A 25,256-nucleotide genomic window follows, 5' to 3' on the forward strand; every position below is an offset into this window, starting at 1 on the left:
TTGACCATGTCTGCATGCCTTTATGCATTGAGTTCCCGCCGCATGATTGGCTGTTTGAATTAATATTTGAATTAATGAGCAGGTGTACAGGTGTACCTAACAAAATGGCCACTGAATGTACGTTACAACTGAAGATTTAATCTTATGTACAATCACCTGTTAGATGAACTGAAAATGTGTTAAAGTTCTGTGGTGACTTGTTTGCTGTTCCTCCCTGTTTTGCTTATGTTCAGTCAAAATAATCATGCCATCGGGGCATAACTACCTCTCAATAAACTGTTCAAAATACCAGCCTGCCTTTGTTTTTATGGTAATTGAGGATTCCAATCCTCAAAATAATTCTATCGATAAGGAAAAGAAGTCAAAAGTAGTGTGTGACGCACATGCAGAATACTGGAGGAACATGGCAGGTCAGGCAGCATCTAAGGAGGGGAATAGACAATCGACCTTTTGGGCCAAGACCCTTCAGCAGGACTGGAAAGGAAAGGGGAAGAAGCCAGCATGAAGAGATGTTGGGAGGGGAAGGAGGACAAGATTGCAGGTGATAGGTGAAGCCAGATGAGGGGGAAGACAGGTGGATGGGGAAGGGGGAAACTGGGAGGCAATAGGACGATAAGATGTCAGAGCAGAATTAGACCATCTGGCCCATCGAGTCTGCTCTGCCATTTCATCATGGCTGATCCATTTCCCTCTCAGGGAAAAATATCCCCTACCTTCTCACAGTATCGCTTCATGCCCTGACTAATCAGGAATCTATCAACCTCTGCCTTAAATGCACCCAATGACTTGTTCTCCATAGCCATCTGTGGCAACAACTTCTACAGATTCACCACTCTCTGGCTAAAGAAATTCCTACTTACCTCTGTTCTGAAGGAACATCCCTCTATTCTAAGGCAGTACCCTCTGGTCTTAGACTCCCCCACCATAGGAAACATCCCCTCTGCATCCATACTATCAAGGCCTTTCCACATTCGATAGGTTTCACTGAGGTCACCCCTTTTTCTTCTGAATTCCAGTGAATACAGGCCCAGAACTATCAAACGCTCCTCGTATGATGACTCTTTCATTCCCAGAATCATTTTTGCAAACCTCCTTTGAACCAGTTTCGGCACAGCCTTCCTAAGATAAGGGGCCCAAAACTGCTCACAATACTCCAAGTGAGGCCTCACCAGTGCTTTATAAAGTCTCAACATTATATCCTTGCTTTGGTGGAACAGGTAAAGGGCCGAAGAAGAAGGAATCTGATAAAAGTGGATAGACTCAATAAAGGGTCTTGGCCCAAAACGTCGACTCTTTATTCATCCTCCATAGTTGCTGCGTGACCTGCTGAGTTCCTCTGGCATCTTGTGTGTGTGTTACTCTGGATTTCCAGCATCTGCAGAATCTCTTGTGTTGATTACAAAGGAGTGTTTTATGATTGAATGTACCTGTCAAATGTGTTGTTTGTTTGGAAAAAAAATCCTTCAAAGACTCGGGCTTTGAGTTGACAATTTATTGTAGATAATCTGATGAGATTTTAACTCATGTTGTTGCAGTCTGTGGTTACTGAGTCTGAAGTAGTGGTTAGCAAATATTAGAGGGTCTCTAGCGAGGGGCTCTGTGCGCACGTGTGTGTGTGTGTGTGTGTGTCTGTGTGTGTGTATGTGTCTGTGTGTGTTTGCATTTGCATTTATTGAAAGCATTACAGAGCAGATTAGCCATGATCACTTAAAACTGATTTTCTTGTTTCAAGGAAGGTTTGCACTTTCTGAACGGGGGGAGGAAGAGGGTGTGTGGTTTGGAGGGCGGGGGAGCAAACTGAACTTACCAGCAATGGGCACATGCTACGGACGATGAGAAAAGGAATCATGTTGCTTCATCTGGTGCGATGCACTCCTCAAAGAACAAAGTTCAAAGTAAATTTATTATCAAAGTTCATATATGTCACTATATACGAGCCTGAGATTCATTTTCTTGCAGGCATTCACAGTAAACGGCATAGAATTAATGAAACGCCACATTCAACAAGGGAGACAACCAACTGTGCAAATACAAAATAAATAATAATAATAATAAATATCAGGAACATAGATAGAGAGCCCTTGAAAGTGAGTCCATAGGTTGTGGGAACGGTGCAGTAATGGGGCAAGTGAAACTGAGTAAAGTTATCCCCTTTAGTTCAAGATCCTGATGGTTGAGGGGTAATAACTGTTCCTGAACGTGGTGATGTGAGCCCTGAGGCTCCTGTTCCTTTGCCCTGATGGTAGCAGTGAGAAGAAAGTCTGACCTGGGTGGTGAAGTTCCGTGATGATGGATGCTGCTTTCTTGCAACAGCACTCTGTGCAGGTGTGCTTAATGGTGGGGTGGACGCCACCCGTCATGGACTGGGTCATATCCATCACTTTTTGTAGGCTCTTATGTTGAAGGGCATTGGTGTTTCCATACCAGGCCATGATGCAACCAGTCAGTATACTCTGCACGACAAAGCTATAGAAGCTTGTCAAAGCTTTAGATTGCATGCTAAATCTTCCCCAGCTCTAGGGAAGTAGAGGTGATGCTGTGCTTTCTTTGTAATGGCACTTATATGCTGGACCCAGGACAGGTCCTCCAAAATAATAACACTGAGGCATTTTAAGTTGCTGACCCTCTCTACCCCTGATCCCCTGATGAGGACTACCTCATGAACCTCCAGTTTCCTCCTTCTATAGTCAATGATAAGCTCTTTGGTTTTGCTGACATTGAGTGAGAGGTTGTTGTTATGGCACCACTCAGACAGATTTTCAATCTCCCCCCTGTATTCTGATTCATCACCACCTTTGATTCAGCCCACTACAGTGGTGTCATCATCAGACTTGAATATGGGATTGGAGCTGTGCTTAGTGTAAAGCGAGTAGAGCAGGGGGCCTCGTGGTGAACCTGTGCTGATAGAGATTGTGGTGGAGATATTGTTGCCAATCCGAAATGACTGGGGTCTGAAGGATGTCAAGAGATATTGAGTCCAAGGTCTTGAAGCTTGTTGATTAGTTTTGAGGGGATGATAGTACTGAGTTGTAGTCAATGAAGAGCATCCTGGTGTATGCATCTTCACAGATGTCCCAGAATTGAGTGAAGAGCCAATGAGATGGCATCTTCTGTTCACCTGTTGCATATTGGAGCTGGTCCAGATTGCTCCCCAAGAAGGAGTTGATATGCTTCATCACCAACCGCTCAAAAGCACTTGATCACTGTGGATGTAAGTGCTACTGGACGATAATCACCGAGGCAGGTTACCACGTTCTTCTTAGGCACAAGATTAACTAAAGCCTGCTTGAAGCAGGTGGGTACCTCAGACTGTGGAAGTGAGAGGTTAAAGATATTGGTTGATCAGCACGGGTCTTCAGTACTCAGCCATGTACCCTGTCTGGGCCAGAAGATTTCAGTGGGTTCGCCCTCCTGAAAGAGGCTCTCATGTTGGCCTCAGAGACTGAAATCACAGGGTCATCAGGGGCTATGTGGGTTTGTGCAGGCTCCTCCATGTTTTGTTGGTAAAAGCTCAAAGTAAATTTATTATCAAAGTACATATATGTCACTATAGACAGCCGCGAGGTTCATTGTCTTGCGGGCATTCACGGTAAGTACAAAGAAACACTGAACACAAGATGGACAAACAGCCAATGTGCAAAAGACAACAAATTGTACAAGTACAAAAAAATAAAATGTATCAATAATAAATAAATAAGTAAAAAATACTGAAAACTTAAGTTTTAGTGTACTTAAAAATTAGTCTATAGGTTGTGGAATCGGTTCAGAGTTGAGGTGAGTGAAATTATCCACTCTGGTTCAAGAGCCTGATGGTTGAGGGACAGTAACTGTTCCTGAACCTGGTGGTGTGGGACCTGAAGCTTCTGTACCTTACTGATGGCAGCAGTGAGAAGAGAGCATGGCTATTAAGAACATGAGATGCAAAGTTCTTGAAAGGGAGGCCATCGTTTGTGGAATCAGTTCTTGTGTTGAGGTGAGTGAAGTTATCCTCGTCAGTTTGGAGCCTGATGGTTGAGCGGCACTAACTGTTCCTGAACTTTTTGAATGTTTGTGATAATTACCTGCATTGTTGCATGTGGATAGATTTATCTTCTTGATGGTGACCGAGAGGCCTTGTTGTTGAGGTTAAGACTTCTCCCCCTCAAAATACTGAGAATATTCTTCTCGACGCAGTTCATTTATGGAGCGAGAGGGTGACCTCCTTTGTGTGTTAATGTGGCCATGTTCCAAGCTGTCTGTGTGGGAAACCTCTGCCTTGGTCCTGCTTCGAGTGGCTCAGTGCTGGTGTTGGCAATGTCTGAAGGCAGAGGGGAGTGTGTGGGCACCAGCCCGTTGTCCAGCAGGCCACGATAGTTGGATAGGGAAGGAATGGGGCTGCTGGTGGAGATGCATGTCGTGAATGGATTTTCGGAAGGATTGTGAGCTGCAGAGGTACTGTATATACTGACGATTGTTATCAAAGTCAGATCTTCTTTCCATAATCTCACATTCTCTTGATTATGGTCAAACCCCACTGAAACCTATCACATTTTGAAAGGCCTTGATAGAGTGGACATAGAGAGGATGTTTCCTGTAGTGAGGGAGTCCAGGACCAGAGAGCACGGTCTGAGAATAGAGGGACATCCATTTAGAACAGAGTCGAGGAGGAATTTCTTTAGCCAGAGAGTGGAGTTCACTGCAACAGACAGCTGTGGAGTCCAAGTCAATGGGTATATTTAAGAACAAAGGGTTCTTGATTTGACAGGGCACCAAAGGTTCCATGAGAAGGTAGGAGAATGGGGATGAGGGGGTTAATAAATCAGGCACAATCGATTGGCCGAGCATTCTCGATGGGTCAAATGGCCTAATTCTGCTCCTATGTCTTATGGTCTAATGGTCCATGATTTATTCCTAGTTTCCCGATCTGAGACTCTCCTCCCCAATGACCTCAAGCATTAGGATCCATTCCCAGTCTTCCAAGCCCACTGGGAAAATCCTACTCATTTGTAAGTCCCAGATCTTCCTCTGCAAGCAAGAAAATGCACCAAAGCTTCTACTCCCTCAGGAGGTGAAGGAAATTCATCATGTCCCTGATGATTTTTGCCAAGTTTTACAGAGGCATAGCTTGGGACAGGAACTGCTCTGCCCAAGACTGCCAAGAACTGCAGAGTTGTGAACATAGCTCAGTCCATCACGGAAACCAGCTTCCCCTCCGTGGACTCTGTCTACACATCCCACTGCATTAGCAGCCAACATAGGACCCCTTCCTTCCAGACATTCCCTCTTCTCCCTCCTCCCATTGGGCAGAAGATTTCTGTTTATTTATTGAATGAGTCACAGCATGGAATAGATCCGTCCAGCCCTTTGCCTCCCAGCAACCATTGATTTAATCCTAGCCTAATCACGGGGCAATTTACAATGGCCAATTAACCTACCATCCTTTGGACTGTGGGAGGAAACTAGAGCACCTGGAGGAAACCCACGTGGTCACGGGGAGAACATGCAGACTCCTTACAGGCAGCGGTGGGAATTGAACCCAGGTCTCCTGTACTGTAAAGCATTGTGCTAACCACTACACTACAGTACCACCGTGGGATACTAAAGACTGAGAGTACGAACAACCAGACCCAAATGTAGCTTCTGTCCCGCTGTTATCAGACTTTTGAATGGAACTCTCGTACATTAAAGGACGACCATGTGTCCTCGCAATCTACCTTTTTTGTACCCTCGTGCTCTATTTGTCTGCCTGCACTGCACACGTCCTCTGTAACTGTAACACTTTATTCTGTGTTGTGTTTTCCTTTTTATGGCATTGACAGAATGACCTGCAGACAAAAGCTTCTCACTGTATCTCGGTTCATGTGACAATTCTAAAACAATTACCAATTTATGGAGACTCTTCACACAAACACACCTTCACTGGAAGAGCCAATGTGATCTTGAAAGATCCTTCAGCTATCCCTCCCCTTCCTCTTCCCCCATCCCTGGCATTTTTATTCAGAAAATACCAGTTCACCTCTGAGAAGTTGCTGCTTCCACCAGTCTGCTGGAGAATACATCTTGGACTAGCAGAAATAGACCCTTCAGCCCATTGAGTTAATGCTGTCAACCACCCATTTACACTGATCCTATTTAATCCCCGTTGACTACTGCTAATTCTACCTCTCACCTACAAACTAGTGGACAAGCTAAGGTACCTGATTTCCCCATGGATAGAGTCCAGTTGTCTTTTAAGAGCACCCTCTCTTTCTTTCTTTCTTTCTTTCTTTCTTTCTTTCTTTCTTTCTTTCTTTCTTTCATTTTCCAATATTTTATTAAATTTCATATGCACAAATATAGAATTCATAAGGATACTTATTATAAATCAAAATAAGATAGCACAAAATGCACTATATATAAATCACACTGATACATATCCCATATTCATGATCAATCAAATAAAATAAATTGAATTATGAAATACAATAATATGGTTAATTATATTATAAAAAAAAATCTACGCCCACTACCAAGACAAAGCTGGTTGGTAAAAAAATAACAAGAGAAAAAAAGAGTACTTTACCATATAGTGTTTTATAATAATAGCTTAGATCTATATTTTAATAACAATAACAATTCAAAGATTTTTAAAATAGTTCAGAAAAGGTCCCCACAGCGTTTGAAAATCTTGGTTAGAATCAGAAATCGAACAACGAATCCTCTCTACATTTAAACATGACATAACATCGCATAACCATTGAGCATGCGTGGGGGGGGGGGGGCAACCTCCTTGCATTTAAGCAAGATCGCCCTCCTAGCCATAAGAGAAATAAAAGTCAGTATCCGCAAATGAGAAGGCTCCAAAATTATAGCTCTTTCCTCAACTATACCAAATAAGGCAGTCAAAGGATTAAGCTTAAAGTTAACTTTAAGAAGTACAGAAAAAGTTTGGAATACGTCTTTCTAATATTTTTCAAGACTCGAACATGACCAAAACATATGAATTAATGAAACCTCTCCATTATTACATCTGTCGCAATAAGGAGATATATCTGCAAAAAAACGAGAGAGCTTGTCTTTAGACATATGAGTCCTATGTACCACTTTAAATTGTAGGAGGGAATGATGAGCACATAATGTTCTCTTTCATCACTACTGTACGTTAAGCAGTTTCTTTCCGGTCTGAGTTATGAACCGGTTTCCTCCTGTACCACTTTCTGTTGTTCAAAGCTTTGTCCTGCTCACACATATCCTGTTTATTGTTACAGTGCAGAATGTCGTCATTCAACCTATCAGGTCCATGTCAACTCCCAGGTGTGTGTGTGTGTGTGTGTGTGTCCTATTCCTCTGTCTCTCTCCCTCTCTCCATCTCCCCCCTCTCTCTTTCTTTCTATATTTCTCTCTCTCCCTCACTCTTTCTCTCTGTCTCATCTCTCTCTCTCTCTCTCTTCTCCTCTCTCCCCCCTCTCTCTCCCTTCTCTTTTTCTCTCCCTCTCTCAAACACATCATATAAAACACACAACCCTGAGGTCAGGATCAATCCCGGGTCTCTGGGGACTGTGAGATGCTGCTCTTCCCACCCTGTCCTACCCCAAGAAATCTGCGAGGGAAAACCAGAGTGAACAATTTTCGTTGAACGTCCTTGTTTCACTCCCAGTTCTTCAACCTGAAAGTTTCTCCCTCCGTGGAAGCTGCCCGACCTGCTGAGTGTGTCTGCTTTCAGAATGGAAGCGTTGGGGCTGGTGGATGATTGATGTGGGGGGAGTGGAGATGACAGAGCCAGAGTTTGGGGTGAGCTCGGGCAGATGAGGAGAGGGTTCAGCCAGACTGCAGTCCCCTGTGGAGGGAAGCAGGGCAAGTGTTCAAAGTAAATTTATTGTCAAAACTTATTGTTACCATATACAACCCTGAGATTTATTTTCTTGCAGGCATTCACAGGAAAAAGGAAATAAAATGTTACGAAAAGCTATACAGAAACAGACGGACTGACAACCAGTGCAAAAGAAGACAAAACAGTGCAAATACCAAATAAATCTGAGAAATGAGACTTTGAAACTGAGTCTGTAGATGATGGAATCAGTTCTTAGTTACGGGGATTGAAATTATCCATGCTGGTTCAGGAGGCTGAGGGTCGCAGGGTGGTGTTGACTGTTCCTGAAGTACCTCCTGCCCAGTGGCGATATCAGTGAGGAGAGGGCATGTTCTGGGTGCTGGGGGGTCCCTGATGACGGTCCCAGTGGCTGATTAACAGAAGCAGATGGTGAAAATTAACAGCAAATCACCTTACAGCCATCTGTTAAGTTTGACCTCTTATAAACGGAGAAAAGAAAACGATTTCCCCAGCGTGTACAATCTGGTAGATTGACCAGTAATTTATTTATTTACTTAGTGATGGGGTGCGGAGAAGGCCTTTCTGGCCCTTCAAGCCATGCTGCCCCAGCAGGCCCCGGGAAACCTGATTAACCCTAACCTAATCACTGGACAATTCACAGTGACCAGCTAACATAATGGTACGTCTTTGGACTGTGGGAGGAAACCAGAGCACCCTGGGAAAAATACCCATGTGTTCCATGAGGAAGAGGAACAGGCTCATTACAGTTTAATTTGTGGCTAGGGAGTTGGTGTAGGAGGGAGGACATAAGATTCTTGGAATATTGGGCTCTCTTCCTGGGGAAAGTGGGACCTGTACAGAAGGGTCAGTGTGCACCTGAACTGGAGGGGAGGGGCTAATATCCTAGCGGAAAGGTTAATACTGCATGGTGGGGTTTAAACAGGAGGTGCAGGGGGATGGGAACCAGAGTGCGAGAATAGTTAGTGTAGAGGTTGTGGAGGCCAATGTTGGTAAGACCTCAGACAAAGTCAGGAATCAAAAGGTTGAGCACAGTGTGACCAGTGTCCTGAGCTGTCTGTATTTCAATGAAACAAGTGTCATAGGAAAGGTGGATAATAATGAGGTAGCTGGTTTACAAACAGAGGCAATGTGTAGTGAGGAGAGGCCGCTGATAGGGTAAAATTGCAGTCAACAGGAGGAGTTGCAATGTAAAAGGCAAACAAAATTCAAAAGGGTGAATACAGGACTTGAATGTGCGCAGTATATGGAATAAGGTAGATGAACCTTCAGCACAGTCGCAGTTTGGCAAGTATGATGTTGTAGGCATCACTGAATCATGGCTGAAAGAAGATTACAGCTGGGAGCTTAATGTCCAAGGATGCACATTGTATCAAAAGGACAGGCAAGAAGGCAGAGGGGGTGGTGTGGCTCTGTTGGTAAAGAGTGAAATCAAATCATTAGAAAGAGGTGACGTAGAGCAGGAAGGTGTTGAGTCACTGTGGATAGAGCTAACAAACTGCAAGGGTAAAAAGACCCTAATGGGAGTTGTATACAGACCCCCAAACAGTAGTAAGGATGTGGTCTACAAATTACAGGGGTGATAGAAAATGCATGCTAAAAGGGAGATTTTACAATAGTCATGGAGGATTTCAATATGCAGGTATATTGGAATAATCAGGTTGGTGCTGATTTCCAGGAGCGGGATTTCTAGAGTGCCTATGAGACGGCTTTTAGGAGCAGCTCATGGTTGAGCCCACTGGAGAATTGTGCAGTGAACCAGAATTGATTAGAGAGCTTAAAGTAAAAGATCCCTTAGGGACACGTGATCATAATATAATTGAATTCACCCTGAAATTTGAGAAGGAGAAGCTAAAGTCAGATGAGTCAGTATTACAGTGGAATTACAGAGGCATGAGAGAGGATTTGGCCAGAATTGATTGGAAAAGAACACTGGCAGGGATGACAGCAGAGCAGCAATGGCTGGAATTTCTGGAAGCAATTCAGAAGGTGCACTATATATACATCCTAAAGGAAAGAAGTATTCTAAAAGGAAGGAAGAAGAGAAGTCAAAGCCAACATAAAAGCCAAAGAGAGGGCAGATAATAGAGCAAAAATTAGTGGGAAGGTAGAGAATTGGGAAGCTTTTAAAAACCAACAGAAGTCAACACAAAAGTCATTAAGAAGGCAAAGATGGAATATGAAAGTAAGCTAGACAATAATATTAAAGAGGATACCAAAAGTTTCTTCAGATACATAAAGTGTAAAAGAGAGGTGAGAGTGGATATTGGACCACTGAAAAATGATGCTGGAGAGATAGTAAAGGGGGACAAGGAAATGGTGGATGAGCTCAATAAATATTTTGCATTAGTCTTCATGGTGGAAGACACTAGCAGTATGGTGGAAGTTCCAGGTGTCAGGGGTCATGAAGTTACCATAACTAGAGAGAAGGTTCTTGGGAAAATGAAAGATCTGAAGGTGGATAAGTCACCTGGACTGGATGCTGTACTCCCCAGGGTTCTGATAAAGGTGGCTGAAGAGATTGTGGAGGCATTAGTAATGATGTTTCAAGAATCATTAGATTCTAGAATAGTTTTGGAAGACTGAAAAATTGCAAATGTCACTCTAAGAAGGGAGAGAGGCAGAAGAAAGGAAATTATAGGCCAGTTAATCTGACCTCAGTGGTTGGGAACATGATGGAGTCAATTTTAAAAATTGTGGTTTCGAGGTACTTGGTAAAATAGGCCATACTCAGCATGGTTCACTCAAGGGAAAATCTTGCCTGACAAATCTGTTGGAATTCTTTGAAGAAATAACAAGCAGGATAGACAAAGGAGAATCAGTTGATGTTGTGTACTTGAATTTTCAGAAGGCCTTTGACAAGATAGCAAGCATGAGGCTGCTTAACAACATGGTATTACAGGAAAGATTCTAGCATGGATAAAGCAGTGGCTGATTGGCAGGAGGCAAAGAGTGGGAATGAAGGGACTCTTTTCTGATTGGCTGCCAGTGACTAGTGGTGTTCCACAGGGTCTGTGTTGGGACTGATTCTTTTTATGTTACATGTCAATGATTTGGATAATGGAATTGATGGCTTTGTTGCAAAGTTTGAAAATGATATAAAGATAGGTGCAGGGACAGGTTGTTTTGAGGAAGTAGAGAGGCTACAGAAGGACTTAGACAGATTAGGAGAATGGGCAAAGAAGTAATCTCCTGGACCAGTTTTCGATAGCCTGGATGGGTCGGAGAGGAATTTTCCAGATTTTTTCTCCTCAATTGGCAACTCGGTTTTTTTCCCCCGGGTGATCACATGGGTTTGGGTGGGATGAATAATAAAATAAAATGGGCGGCATGGTGCCCTGTTGGTTGGCACTGTTGCCTTGTGGGATTCGGTGAAAACTAGAGTTAAGATTGGATCAGCCATGATCTTGTTGAATGGCGGAGCAGGCTTGAGGGGCCGATTGGCCTACTCCTGCTCCTATCTCTTATGTTCTTATGTTCTTATGTTGGCCATTTTCTAAATGGAGAGAAGATATAAAAAAACTGAGGTGCAAAGTGACTTGGGAGTCCTTGTGCAGGATTCCTGAAAGGTTAATTTGCAGTTAGAGTCAGAGGTGAGGAAGGCAAATGCAAAGTTAGCATTCATTTCAATATATATCTAAGGATGAAAATATATATCTAAGGAGATAATGTTGTGTTTATATAAAGTTTTGGTGAGGCCTCACTTGGAGTATTGTGAGCAGCTTTGGGCCCCTTAGAAAGGATGTGCTGAAACTGGAGAGAGTTCAAAGGAGGTTCATGAAAATGATTCCAGGATTGAATGGCCTGTCATATGAAGAGCATTTGATGCCTCTGGGCCTGTATTCACTGGAATTCAGAAGAATGAAGGGTGACCTAATTGAAACCTATTGATTAGTGAAAGGCCTTGATAGAGTGGATGTGGAGAGGATGTTTCCTATGGTGGGAGTGTCTAAGACCAGAGGACGCAGCCTCAGAATAGAGTGGCATCCTTTTAAAACAGAGATGAGGAGGAATTTCTTTAGCCAGACAGTGATGAATCTGTGGAATTCTTTGCCACAGGCAGCTGGAGGCCAAGTCTTTATGCATATGTAAAGCAGAGATCGATAAATTCTTGATTGGTCAGGGCATGAGGAGTTATGGGAAGAAGATTGGAGCTGAGAGGAAAATTCGATAAGCCACGATGAAATGGCGGAGCAGGGTTGATGGGCCAAATGGCCTAATTCAGTTCCTGCATCTTATGGTCTTACAGAGGACGCTGGAATTGAACTCTGAACTCTGGAACGCACTGACCTGTGATAGCATTGCTCACACCATGGCGCCCATAAGAACAGAGACCAGGGGCCTGCGCACCGCAGAAGCCTTGCGATTCAGTCTGAGCTGTGGTTGTGATCAAGATGTTTTCTCGTGTCAGCATTGTGACCTCGAGATAACAGTCAAATATTCCCCATGTATGACAATTTCACACAGTGAGAATTGTGCCACTAATCTAAAGAATTGCAAGCATGTGCTATACTGATTACAACATATAATAATATTATATTATAGTCCATATCTTTCCGTATTTTAAAAAGGGGAGCCTACCAGTCCACTGAGTTTTTGCTGATTCATTCACTCACTAATTCTCCCTGTAACCCATTCCCCCACCTCCCCATGTTCCCATCCAGTCCCCAGCAGATTCCACCCCAACCCACACACTAGGGCGGCAATTAACAGAAGCTGATTAACCCACCGGGAGGAAACTGGAGCACTTGGGTGAAAACCTACATGGCCAAAGGGAGAGGTGTGCAAACTCTCCACACACACACACACACACACACACACACACACACACACACACACACACACACACACACACACACACACACACACACACACACACACACACACACACAGTGTTTCTGGGGTTGTGAGCCAGTGGCTCTACCTGCTACACTACTGTGCCATGCACAATACCTTGCTTCCTTAAGTCAAAGTGTTAAGTACAGGAGATGGGATGTTATGTTGAAGTTGTATAAGATGTTGGTGAGGCCTAATTTGGAGTATGGTGTGCAATTCTGGTCACCTACCTACAGGAAAGATGTAAATAAGGTTGAAAATGTACAGAGAAAATTTACAAGGAAGTTGCCAGGACTGGAGAACGTGAGTGACAAGGAAAGACTGGATAGGTTAAGACTTTATTCCTTGGAACATAGAAAATTAAGAGGAGATTTGATAGCGGTATACAGAATTATGAGTGGTAGTATCTGTGCTGGGTTGAGCGTTGAGCTAGCAACTCAGCCTCGTAAAGAACAGACGAAAATGCTAAAGAAATGTCAAGTTAGCCACCCAATGCACCACGAGGCATGGAGAGGAACAACAACAACCAGAGGTCATAGGTTAAGGGTGAAAGGTGAGAGGTTTAAGGGGAACATGAGGGGAAATTTATTCACTCGGCGGGACGTGAGTGTGGAACAAGCTGCCAGCACAGGTGGCGCATGCAAGCTTGATTTCTGCGCTTAAGGGAAGTTTGGATAGGTACGTGGATGGGAGGTGTATGGAGGGCTGTGGTCCCAGTGCAGGTCAGAGGGAGTAAGCAGTTTAAATGGTTTTAGCATGGACTAGATGGGCTGAAGGGCTTGTATCAGTGCTGTACTTTTTTATGAATCTCTGACTTTAAACCTCTTCTGACCCCTGAAGTGCAACCTCATCTCTTTTTGAGTGAGCAGAAAATTACAGCTACAGTGCTGTGCAAAAATCTTGGGCATTTTTGATGTCTATATCGTTTATACGGCCTCCACAGAGCCCTGATCTCAACATCAACGAGGCTGTCTGGGATTACCTGGAGAGACAGAAGCAAGCGAGACAGCCAAAGTCTGCAGAAGAACTGCGGCAAGTTCTTCAGGATGCTTGTAACCACCTACCAGCCGATTTTCTGCATGACAATGTACCCAAGAGAGTTCAGGCATTTTTAAAAGCAAAGGGTGGTCACATCAAATAATGATTTGATTTAGTTTTTCACTCTTTTCTGCTCTTTACAGTAAAATTTTTGATCCTTAGAAACTTTTTTTCATTATTTTGAAAGCATCTTTGCTATACAGAATGTTTTTACATGTGCCTAAGACTTTTGCGCAGTATTGTAGTAATTTTATATATTGCACTGTACTGCTGCCACATAAAAAACAAATTTTATGACATATATGAATGATGATAAACCTGATTCTGATATGGATCTCTATTTTGGACTGAAAGTGGGAAGGGGGCAGGGAGAGGGGAATCATGGTTGGGAAAAGGGGAAGGGAGAGGGGAGGGAGCGGGAAGCACTAGAGAGACATTCTTTAATGATCAATAAACTAATTGTTTGGAATCGAATAACCTTGCCTGGTGTCTCAGGCTTGGGGGTACCTGCACCTGCTCCACCCCCACCCCTGGCTCTCCTTCTCCGCCAGCTGTCCCACACATCTCCTGTGCCACTCCATCCTCGTCCTTCCCAATATCCTTTGCTCCTGCCAGCTTTACAAACTCGCTCTCCACTCCATGTTGACAAATCCAGGACTGTGCAAAAATCTCAGGTACCCCAGCTATATATATTGCACAGTACCGCACATTCCAACAGTATGCCAATTTTATACACAGTTTCTGTGTTATTTTCCCATCCATAGAGACTGGGGCTTGTCTAACAAAGGAAAACATCTTAAACACCACTCCAACACTGAACGGTACTGCACCATTCCCTCTATGTACTGTCATTGTTCCCACTTACACTGTCTTTGGCACTTCTAGTGGTGGTGCCACCTGGCTGCAGAGTTGTGAACTCAGTCAGCTCCATCATGGGCACCAGCCTCCGTCGTATCCGAAGAGCGTTGCTTCAGAAAGGCAGCGTCCGTTACGAAGGACCCCCTTCACTCAGCACATGCCCTTTCCTCATCACTACCATCAGGGAGGAGGTACAGGAGCCTGAAGGCACACACTCAACGATTCAGGAACAGCTGCTTCCCCCTGCCATCCGATTTCTGGATGGACATTGAACCCATGAACACTATCTCACTACTTTTTTGCACTACTTATTTAATTCCACTATTTTATATATATATATATATATACTTACTGTAATTCACATCTTTATTCTCTTATCATGTATTGCATTGTACTGCTGCCGCAAAGACAGCAAATTTAACGTCATATGCTGGTAATATAAAACCTGATTCTGATTCTGACACCTATCCTTTCATGGCCCCCAGCTTCAATTTTCTTACACCTTAGAGTCCAGCTCTGGGAACTTTACTTTGAACTTTGAACTGTCCGAATATCTTTCCAACATCATAATTGAATCCACTACTATCACCTCCTCTGTCATTTTGTCCCACATGCCCACTCCCCTCTGTGTGAAAAAGTTCAAAGTAAATTTATTATCAAAGTACATATATGTCACCAAATACAATCCTGAGATTCATTTTCTTGTGGACATAGTCAATAAATTCATAGAATATTAACCATAACTGAATCAATGAAAGACCGCCCAACTTTGGTGTGCAATCAGATTGTAGAAGACAACAAACTGTGCAAGTATGAAAAGAAAGAAAGAAATAATAATAATAAATAAATAAGTTCAGGGGCAGCTGCCCAGGTAACCACTGACCCAGATAACCACAGTCTTCATCCAAACTCAGACAGGGTCTCAGAGAAATCATCATCATCATCATCATCGTCAATATGTGCCATGTCGTATGTCGTGGGTGATCAGGGTCTTTCCATGACCATGATTGTTCTTGGCAAATTTTTCTCCACATGTGGTTTTCCAATGCCTTCTGGGCTACACCTTGCCCAAGGGTGACTTGCAGGCTAGCGGAGGGAAGCAATGCCTTACACCTCCTCTGGCGGAGACGTATCTCCACCCTGTCACCTGTAGAGGAATGCAGCACAGATACAGGCCCTTCGCCCCAACCAGTCTACAACAACCACAGCGCCCATCCAACGAGTCCCAATTTCCTGCATTTGGGCCCCAACCCTCTTCACTTCCATGTACCCAGCCAAGTGCTTCTTAAATTATACCAGAGTGCTTGCCTCAACCCCTTCCTCTGGCATCTTGTTCCATACACTCACTACTGTTTGCATGAAGGTGCCCCTCAAGTCACTTTTAAATCTCTCCCCCCTCAGCCTAAATTTATGTCCCCTACCCTGGGCTGCGACCATCCACCTCTCATGACTTTAAACATCTCCATGAGGTCATCCTTTCAAGGAATAAAGCCCAGCCTGCCCCACCTTTCCCTATAACAATGGTTCAACGTTCAAAGCTCAAAGTCCATTTATTATCAAAGTGTGTGTGACAAAGTGGCCAAGTGGTTAAGGCGTTCGTCTAGTTATCTGAAGGTCGCTAGTTCGAGCCCTGGCTGAGGCTGCGTGTGTGTCCTTGAGCAAGGCACTTAACCACACATTGCTCTGCGACGACACTGGTGCCAAGCTGTATGGGTCCTAATGCCCTTCCCTTGGACAACATTGGTGGCGTGGAGAGGGGAGACTTGCAGCTTGGGCAACTGCTGGTCTTCCATAAAACTTTCCAAGGTGCAAATCCATGGTCTATCGAGACTAACGGAGGGTTATGCACACGATACAACAACCTTGAGATTCATCCCCGAACAGCGAAACCCCAAAAGAACCCACTGAAAAACTCCCAGTGTGCGGGCTGGGGGTGGGGGGGGGGGAGCAAATTGTGCAAGCAGTCTATTTGGCCAAAAGATTCAGTTCTGACCTATTTATTCACCTCAAATTCCCATTGACTTCCCCCATTCCCAACACCCCCCCCCCCCCCAGATTCCACTTGTCACCCACACACTCAGTGAGCAATTTACAATGGCGGGTTTACGGCACACCATTGGGCTGAAGGGGGGAAAGCAGAGTACCTGGGGGAGACGCATGCAGTCACGGGGAAAACATACAAATTCCACCCACACAGTTTCTACACAAAAATCAAGAAGGAAGGAGTCCTAGAAAAGTACAGTACAGAAACAGGCCATTCAGCGCATCTAATCTGTGCTGAGCCATTTAAACTGTCTGCTGCCATTGACCTGCACTAGGACCATAGGCCTCCAAACCCCTCCCGTCCATTTACCTTTCCAAACGTCTCTTAGATGCTGAAATCAAGCCTCCATCCACCACTTGCACTGGCAGCTCATTCCACACTCTCACCACCCTCTGAGTGGAGAAGTTTCCCCTCTTGTTCCCCTAAAATTTTTCACCTTTCACCCTTAACCCATGACCTCTGGTTGCAGTCCCACCCAGTCTCAGTGGAAAAAGCCTGTTTGCATTCACCCTATCTATACCGCTCATAATTTTGTATACCTCTATCAAATCTCCCCTCAATCTTCTACATTCCAAGGAATAAAGTCCTAACCTATTCAGTCTTTTCACATTACTCAGGCCCCCCCAGAGCCTTGTAAATTTTCTCTGTACTCTTTCAAACTTGTTTACATGGATGTAATATTTCTCCCACAGAAGGTTTCAGACATTGAACTAAAACCTCCTTCCTTTAGTCGAGGTGACCCTAGACTTCTGGAATATTGTGTTGTTAAGTCATACACCAGAGAAATGGGCCTTTCGGCCCATCGAGTGTGTACTGACCATCAACCATCAATTTACTGTGATATAATTGATTTTCCACGTTTCCTTTCAACTAGTTACCCTTCCCCCCCCCCCCCCCGACTCCATCCCCACACTCACACATAGACTGGTGGGATGGGGGCAGTAAACTCCATGCATTGCTGGGATATGAGAGGAAATGGGAGGATCCGGAGCAAAGAAACTCTCACATACATGTACACATGCACAGTATATCAGGTCAAGTTTATTGTCATTTAACTATATATATGTATATAGCATATATAACCATATAATGTATATAGAAATGAGACCTTTCTCTGAACCAGGGTGTAAAGCACAGTAGTACACGTAACACATAACACAAGGCTAAAGTCTACAGATGAATCACTCATAAATAAACAAACTAAACGAAATATTGTAGGGTTCGAATGCAATGCGGCAGGGAGTTCAGAGGCCTATTGGCATGAGGGAAGACAGTTCTTGTCTTTATGCCTGATGGTAGAAAATCAAAGAGGATGCAGGATGGATGGGCGTACACACACACACACACACACACACACACACACACACACACACACACACACACACACACACACACACACACACACACACACACACACACACACACACACACACACACACACACACACACACAATGCCCGAGGGCCAGGGATCGCACCCAGGTCTCTGGAACCATGAAGCATTGCCACTGCTGTGTTTCCCTGAATAGATGGAGAACTTTCCTTTTTTTACCTCAACGTTAGGCTCCTTTAATCTTCTGGCAATGTCCATGTGGCTCTGGAGAATGGAAAAATAGTTCAGGAGATGCTTGCATCAGCAAAAGGTTTTTACAGATACAGGAGAGGGGAAGACGTTGGTTACTCTTTTCTCTGGCACTTCTTTGCCTTTAGTAAGGGAATATATTGGACCTTCTCTGACAAACTGTGCACTGGTCTCATCTAAACGCCAACCTCAATACCTAATTCCATTCAGTGCTGATTACTTTTAGTAGGAACCTGAATGGGTTTACCTTATGAATGATGCAGGAAAAGCAGCATCTGTTCTGATGCTTCCCATGTGACAACTTAATAACATATTGATCTCAAAAAAAAGAAGATATTAAAGTCTAGATTAAACATCAGAATGAATCTATAAGACAGGTAACACTGGGAAGCAATAATGAAGTCTTAATTCTTACTGAGAAAGACTTCTTTTTCTTTGAAACATGCAGTATTTTATAGCTGGGACCTAGATTAACAAGGCTTCAGGAAGACAGAAGCAGATGAACAAAGTTAAAAGCCAAAATTACTTACTTTTGCAATTCTTTTTTTTAATTGAAAGAAACAAGCTATACTTTGTGGAAGGTAAACTTTCTTCTTGATGCCTTTAAGAATTCTTGAGAATGATGTCAATTGAAATTCTTTGGCTTTCTTGCCAACTTTTTTTTTGTTGGGGGGTGGAATATTCTTTTTTTTGACGTGTTTAATCTTTTTTTTTTCCTCTAATGATCTTGCCGAATCGACCTTAAAAAGATTACGAAGAAGGAGAAAAAATGTCTTTTCTTGTGTGTCTTGTTGCTTGTCTTTTTTTAAAAAACACAAACTGAAGCAAATCTTTTTAGGATTTTTGAAATCAATTCTTGATTGTATCTTTTTTTTTAAGAAAAGAAAAATGATTTGACGAAAAAAAACAAGAAATGATGGTTTTTGAAATCTCTTTTTCTCTCCTCCCGTTTTTTCTGGTCTTAGGTCCGCTCACAAAAAAACCCGACGATAACGGCGCATTTGGTGGTCTTGAAGATGAAGGTATTTTTCCCCAATGCATGTTAACAACACCTCCCACCTCACCCCCTTCCACCCTCCTCTGGATTTTTCCTTTTTTTTTCAAATCTCCTTTTATTTCGAAAGCTTGTCTTCTTTTTTATTCATCTTCCGAAACTTTTTTGCACTATCTTTCAATAAATGTGCTTTTTTTTTTGTTCTTTTCACAAGTCTGTTTTCGAATCAGTCGTTTACATGTTCCGTAAGCTTTCAAAGAGTTTGGCTTTTAAAATATTTAAAATGTTCTTTATTTTTTTTATCCATTTTATGACCCAAAAGAGTGTTGGGCGTGGAGAGGGTGGGGGTTGGCTGGTGGTGGGGGGGGAGGGGGTTTTTGGGGGACCAAAGAATTGAAAGGAGAGTTTAAGTGAGATCTAGTCTGTAGTCTTAATCTAGTAATTTGGCACAAGGCATTTCCAATGGCAGTGATATTGTTATGCAGTATTTTGTTTTGATCTCTGTGTGCGCGTGTTGTGTGTATGTGTGTTATTTTCTGCTTGTGTGCGCGCAGTGTAAGTACCACATACACACACATAGAATGTCAATCTATTCACTACGTATGTTTTTGCTGTTTCTAGTGTGTGTATACTGATGAGTGTGTGTGCGTGAGCAAACGTTACTTTGTGTATGTGTGTGTGTGTGTGTGTGTGTGTGTGTGTGTGTTTCTCTGTCCTTAATACCACAATTCATTCTAATCTCAAAGAAACTGTAGTATTAGGCTTCAAGAAGTTAGAGTCGGACAGGTCTCTCCTGGTCCAGTAAAATCCCGAAATATCACCGTTGGATCGTCTCTGACCAAAATCCCTCGTGTGTTTCTCCGATTCCTACCTCGGTTGACCTCTTAAACAGGTTCTCCGAAAGCTCTCCTCGGACGAGGACGAGGAGCTTCGTCGCCTTCCGCCTGTCTCTTCAGCAGGAGTCCCAGCGTCACCGATCCCGGTCTGTCTAGTGAAGGTGCTGGGTGAAGCGGGTGGAGAACGGTGCGTTGTTCAGGCACCTGGTAAGCATCGTGCCAAGAGTATGACAGACTGGCCATCAACTGCTGGGCACTGCCCGAGAGTTTCAGGGGTTTGCTGAGGCTCCCTCGCCTGTCGCCGCAAAAAGTGGGACCATGTACCACTCTCTCTTCCTCGGGGCTGAGGGGGAGAGGCGCTGGGTCCCGAGGGGTGATGACTTAGCCCTAGGCTCTTCCCGTGCCCTACCTTCCAATGGCAGTGATCAGAAGCCTGTCTGGTTAAGTTTGTCCCCCGGTATCCCTCTGCCTATTTGCTGGCCCTGGATTGCTCTAGAGCCTTACTAGGTAATTTCTGCCTCACATAGAATGTGGAACATTACAGCACAGTACCAGAACTTTGGCCCACGATGTTGTGCCGACCTTTTAACCAACTCCACGATCAATCTAACCCTTCCCTCCCACAGAGCCCTCCATATTTCTATCATCCATGTGCCTATCTAAGAGTCCCTTAAATGTCCCTCATGTATCTGCCTCTGTCATCACCGCATGCACCTACCACATTCCATGTAAAAAAAACTTTCCCTAAACTTCCCTCCGTCCACCTTAATGGATGTCCTCTGGTATTAGCCATTGCTGCCCTGGGAAAAAGGTACTGTCTGTGCCTCTGATCATCTCCAGAAGTCACCTCTCATCCTCCATCGCTCCAAAGACAAAAAGCCTTAGCTCACTCAGTCTTTCCTCATCAGACATGCTCTCTAATCCAGAAATATGACTTATCACAGATCCCCATCCAGGTGGCGAGCTGGAAATAGCCCCCTGGTTGTGGTTAGTCCTCACGTTCTTCTCTGTCCTGTGGCAGATGGATCCTCGGTCCCTGCTCCTCGGGCTCCACTGTTAAAGTTCTCTCCACACTCCCTGATCTGAGATCCTCCATCCTCGCCGAGGCCCCAGCAACCTCCAGGTCCACCAACTCCTGGTGTTCCTGATGAGCTTGCTCTGGATCCCAGGGAAACATTGCGGCCACCCTCCCAGCAACATTCCCCTCCTCCCATGATTCCTTTCTTCCTTAAGATTTCAGCCCCCCACCCCCACCACCACAGAGCTAGATGCCCCCCTCCTCCAATCTTTGTTCCTGGCCACTGCAAACCCCAAGGGCAACGTAGCCCAGATATCTGGTTCCACTGACCAAGGGAACCGACAAGATATCTTGTTCCCCACCTCACCTCTCAGCCATTCTCTCCCAGAACTCGGCTGCTTCAATGCTCCATTCCCAATGGAACAATGATTTATCCTGGATATTTGCTCAGGATCACTCCAAACCACGTCCTCCAGATGCTGGATCCATTTCCCCGTCCTCTGCTCCAGGTTGTCCATATAGTCCAGATGTTGGGGCCCATTCTCTTCCTTCACTCCAGATGTGCAAAGGCTAATTTAACATCGGGGAATGTATACAGTATACAACCTGAAATTCCTACCCTCAAAACAGAAGGAAAAAAACCCCGAAGAACAAATGGCCAAAAATATTAGAAACCTAGAAAACCTCTCCCCCTCCCATGCACAAAGTTCAAATTAAATTTATTATCAAAGTACATTAGTATATGTCATCATATACTACCTGGAGATTTATTTTATTCCAGGCATTCACAGTAGGGCAAAGAAATACAATAGACTCATTGACAAACTACACACAAAGGCTGACAAATCAATGCACAAAAGAAGACAAACTGTGCAAAAAACAAATAACAGTAATAATTAATAAATATGTGAATGAATAATACTGAGAACATGAGTTGCGGAGTCCTTGAAAGTGAGTCCATAGGTTGTGGAATCAGTTCAGTGTTGAGGTGACGTTATCCATGCCTGATGTTGAGGGGTAATAACTGTTCCTGAACTTGGTGGTGTGGGATCTAAGGCTCCTATACCACCCGTCTGATGGTGGCAGCGAGAAGAGAGCATGGTCATGAACTCCAGGTCTCTGATATGGTCCAGATGTTGACTTTCATCCTTGTTCCCCACTCCAGATGTTGGATCCACCTTGCTAGATTTCTGACATGATCCAAATATTAGGCCGTTTGTTCACTTATGCCAGATCCATTCTCCACTCTCCTAATGCCAGATACTAGGCCATTTTTCCTCCTCAAGATGGTAAATGCAGTCTCTTTATATTTCAGTTGTTGAATCTGCTATTCCACCACCCATATCTTCAGCTCAGTCTAGAACACTGCCCGAAATGTTGGAATCAGTCTTCCTAAGCTCCAAATTTTCTAGGTCCACTCTCATCCTCTACACTTGATCTCTGATCCACACCCTTTCTTCACACCAGATCTCTGATCTACACCTTTCTTTCATGGTACATTTCCCTCCCTCTGCCCAAGTCACCCCCCCCCCCCCACTCCACACATTTGTCCTCCCCTCCTACCTCCTGGATTCCCTGGTTAACTGTTCAACAGACTGGTGTAAATCTCTGCTCCAAGGTCCAGCTTCCAACTCCATGCCCATGTTCCCCCTTAATAAAGCTCTGTGCAGACCACAACAAACAACTCTCCTAACACTGTATCGCCTCTCCTGTAGCTCGTGCCTGTCTTGACTGCAGATACAGGACCTCCTGTATCTCCACATCTTTTATGCCAGTCCACTCCAGAATTCCCTTGATCCAAATCCACCTTCTGCCTCCATTCCACTTCAAATGCCATTCCAACCCAATTTGCATCACCCTTTCAATCCAATCAAGATCACCATCTCCACTCCTGGTTGCCACTGTATCTCACTCCAGGTCACCCTTCTAATCCAGTCCAGTTCACTGTTCCAACCCAGTCCAGTTCACCGTTTCGATCCACTCCAGGTCACCATTCTAACCCATTCCAGGTCACCGCTGTAACCCACTTCAGGTCACTGTTCTAACCCTTTACAGGTCACCATGTTAATCCACACCAAATCACCATTTCAATCCACTCCATTTCACTCCAGGACATGATTCTATTCCATTCCAGGTTACTGTTGAACCCACTTCAGGTCACCATTCCAACCCACTCTAGATTACCGTTCCTTTACAATCCAGATCTGACAGCTCCAGGCTCTCCCTTTCTAATGTTGAATTTCTGTATCACCATCACCTTTCTCTTCACCCTGGACATCTGTCAGTCCCAGAATCCCTGAACGTCTCTGCTCCCCAACCTTGCCACTCCACCTATTGGGTATGGCAGAACTCGCTGCTCTCTGCCTCTGGCCAGCCTGTGCATACCATACCTCACTCCTGGCTCCAACCCCTTTCCTCCCCTCAGTCAGGGAGTCATAGAAAAGTGTGCCACTGAAACAGGCCCTTCGGCCCATCTAGTCCATGCCAAACCATTTACACTGCCTACTGCTATTGACCAGCCCTCCCCTGAGGACCATAGCCCTCCATACCCCTACTATCCATGTACCTATCCAGTCTGGACACCATTACCTCAAAGTCATCCTCATCCTACCTCCTTGTCCCGTAGTATTCAATCCCTCCCTTCTCCAATACTTTCTCCCTCTGTTTCTCCATCTCTCTCTCTCTCTCCAAATTTCTTCCCTCTTCTCCTCACTTCTTTTTCTCTGTCAACCCCCACTCTTGCTGGTTCTCACTCACAACCCCCATACTTTCTCTCTTCCCCTCTCTGTGTCTCTCTCAGACCCCATATTTCCTCTCTTCCCCTCTCTGTTTCTCTCTCACACCCCGTACTTTCTCTCTTCCCCTCTCTGTTTCTCTCTCACCCCCATACTTTCTCTCTTCCCCCCTCTGTGACACTGCGACACTTTAGCCTCACCTGCCTCCCCCCCGCCCCCCCAACTCAGGACACTTTCTCTGCATGTCTGCTGCAAAGCTAGAGCATTGTTCCCTCAAATTCCCAACTATGTCGCAGCCCCTCTACAACCCTATTTCCCCACTTTTCCTCTTGCCATTCCTGCCCCGTTTCTTCACTCCATCTCTCCTTCTATTCAGATCTTGCCTGCAAATTCCACCATTCCCAAACTGTACCCGTCTCCCATTCTCCCACCACTGTTCCATCTCTCTCCCACTACCGTCCCCCTCCCTCTCCTACCACTGTCTCCCCTTCCTCTCCTCTCCCCCCACTGTCCCGTGCCCCTCCCCATCTCCTACCATCCTCCTATTTTTCTCCTCCTCTGTCACCACCATCCCATCTCTCTGCCCATCTCCCCCAATGTCTCCCTCTCCCACCACTATCGCATCCCCCTCTCCCACCACCCTTTCATCTCTCTCCCCCTCTCGCACCACCATTCCTTCTCTCTCCCCCTTTCCCACCACTGTCCCATCCCCACCCCCCCGCCCACCACCCTCCTGTCTCTCTGCCCCTCTACCCCTCTTCTACCACAGTCTTGTTGTTCACTTCCACCACTGCTGCATTCCACTCTTCCCTCACCCTGACACCCTTTCCTGTTTCAGTTTCACTTCAGGTCCTGCTCACACCCATTTCTCTCTGTTGACACTAAATCTCCATTCTTGGTCAGTCCAGATCCTCCTTTTCTCAATAAACTGACCTCAATTCTTTGTGACTGAAGGCCATAGTTTTCAGGATTTCAGGATCTCTGGTTCTATCCCTTCATCGTTAATCCTGTTCTCAGTTCCTGGTTCCAGTTTGTTAGCCAATCATGATTGCTGATGTAGGCCAAGCTCTTTCCTCATTTCTGATGAATGCTCTTCCTGTCCAATCTTGATTCATGTTCCAGGCTAAGCTTCATCTCTCCCTTTGGTTAATCCAGATTTTCCCTCCAGGACAAGGCAGATCTCCTGCTCCATCAGTCCAGATCCATTCCTGCATTTGCATTCCTCAGGATCAAGGATGTGGATGAGTAAGGAAGGGAGATTTTGATTGGCCAGAAATGAAGATCTGTAATGGCAAGAACAAAGGCCTGGACTGGCCAAAAATGGAGACTTACACTGGCCATAGCCAGATTTAGAGATAGATTATAGAGATTGGCTAGGACAAGGATGGGCACTGGTTAGGGGTGGTCTGGAATGGAGATTTACAGCTGCTATTGCAATCACCCCACTCTAGGCCAATTGATATCTTCATTCTTGAACACCTCTGACTTCTGGTCCTGGCCAAATCTACAT

The 25,256-nt window shown here is 44.7% G+C and overlaps 1 protein-coding gene across 6 annotated transcripts in view; it reads left to right on the top strand.

The window, feature by feature from the left end:
• Positions 1–25,256, top strand: part of LOC140729226 (neuroligin-1-like) — a 448,622-nt gene that overhangs the window by 213,607 nt on the left and 209,759 nt on the right. For 4 of the 6 annotated variants that reach the window (XM_073048746.1, XM_073048748.1, XM_073048749.1 and 1 more), the window contains exon 3: positions 19,129–19,185. The exons of the other annotated variants lie outside the window; for them this stretch is intronic. In XM_073048746.1, the coding sequence (XP_072904847.1) occupies positions 19,129–19,185 (57 nt within the window). The remainder of the gene's footprint in view (positions 1–19,128; positions 19,186–25,256) is intronic. 6 annotated transcript variants of the gene reach the window in all.

The sequence above is a fragment of the Hemitrygon akajei genome, chromosome 6, assembly GCF_048418815.1.
Source record: "Hemitrygon akajei chromosome 6, sHemAka1.3, whole genome shotgun sequence".
NCBI classification, from domain to species: domain Eukaryota; kingdom Metazoa; phylum Chordata; class Chondrichthyes; order Myliobatiformes; family Dasyatidae; genus Hemitrygon; species Hemitrygon akajei.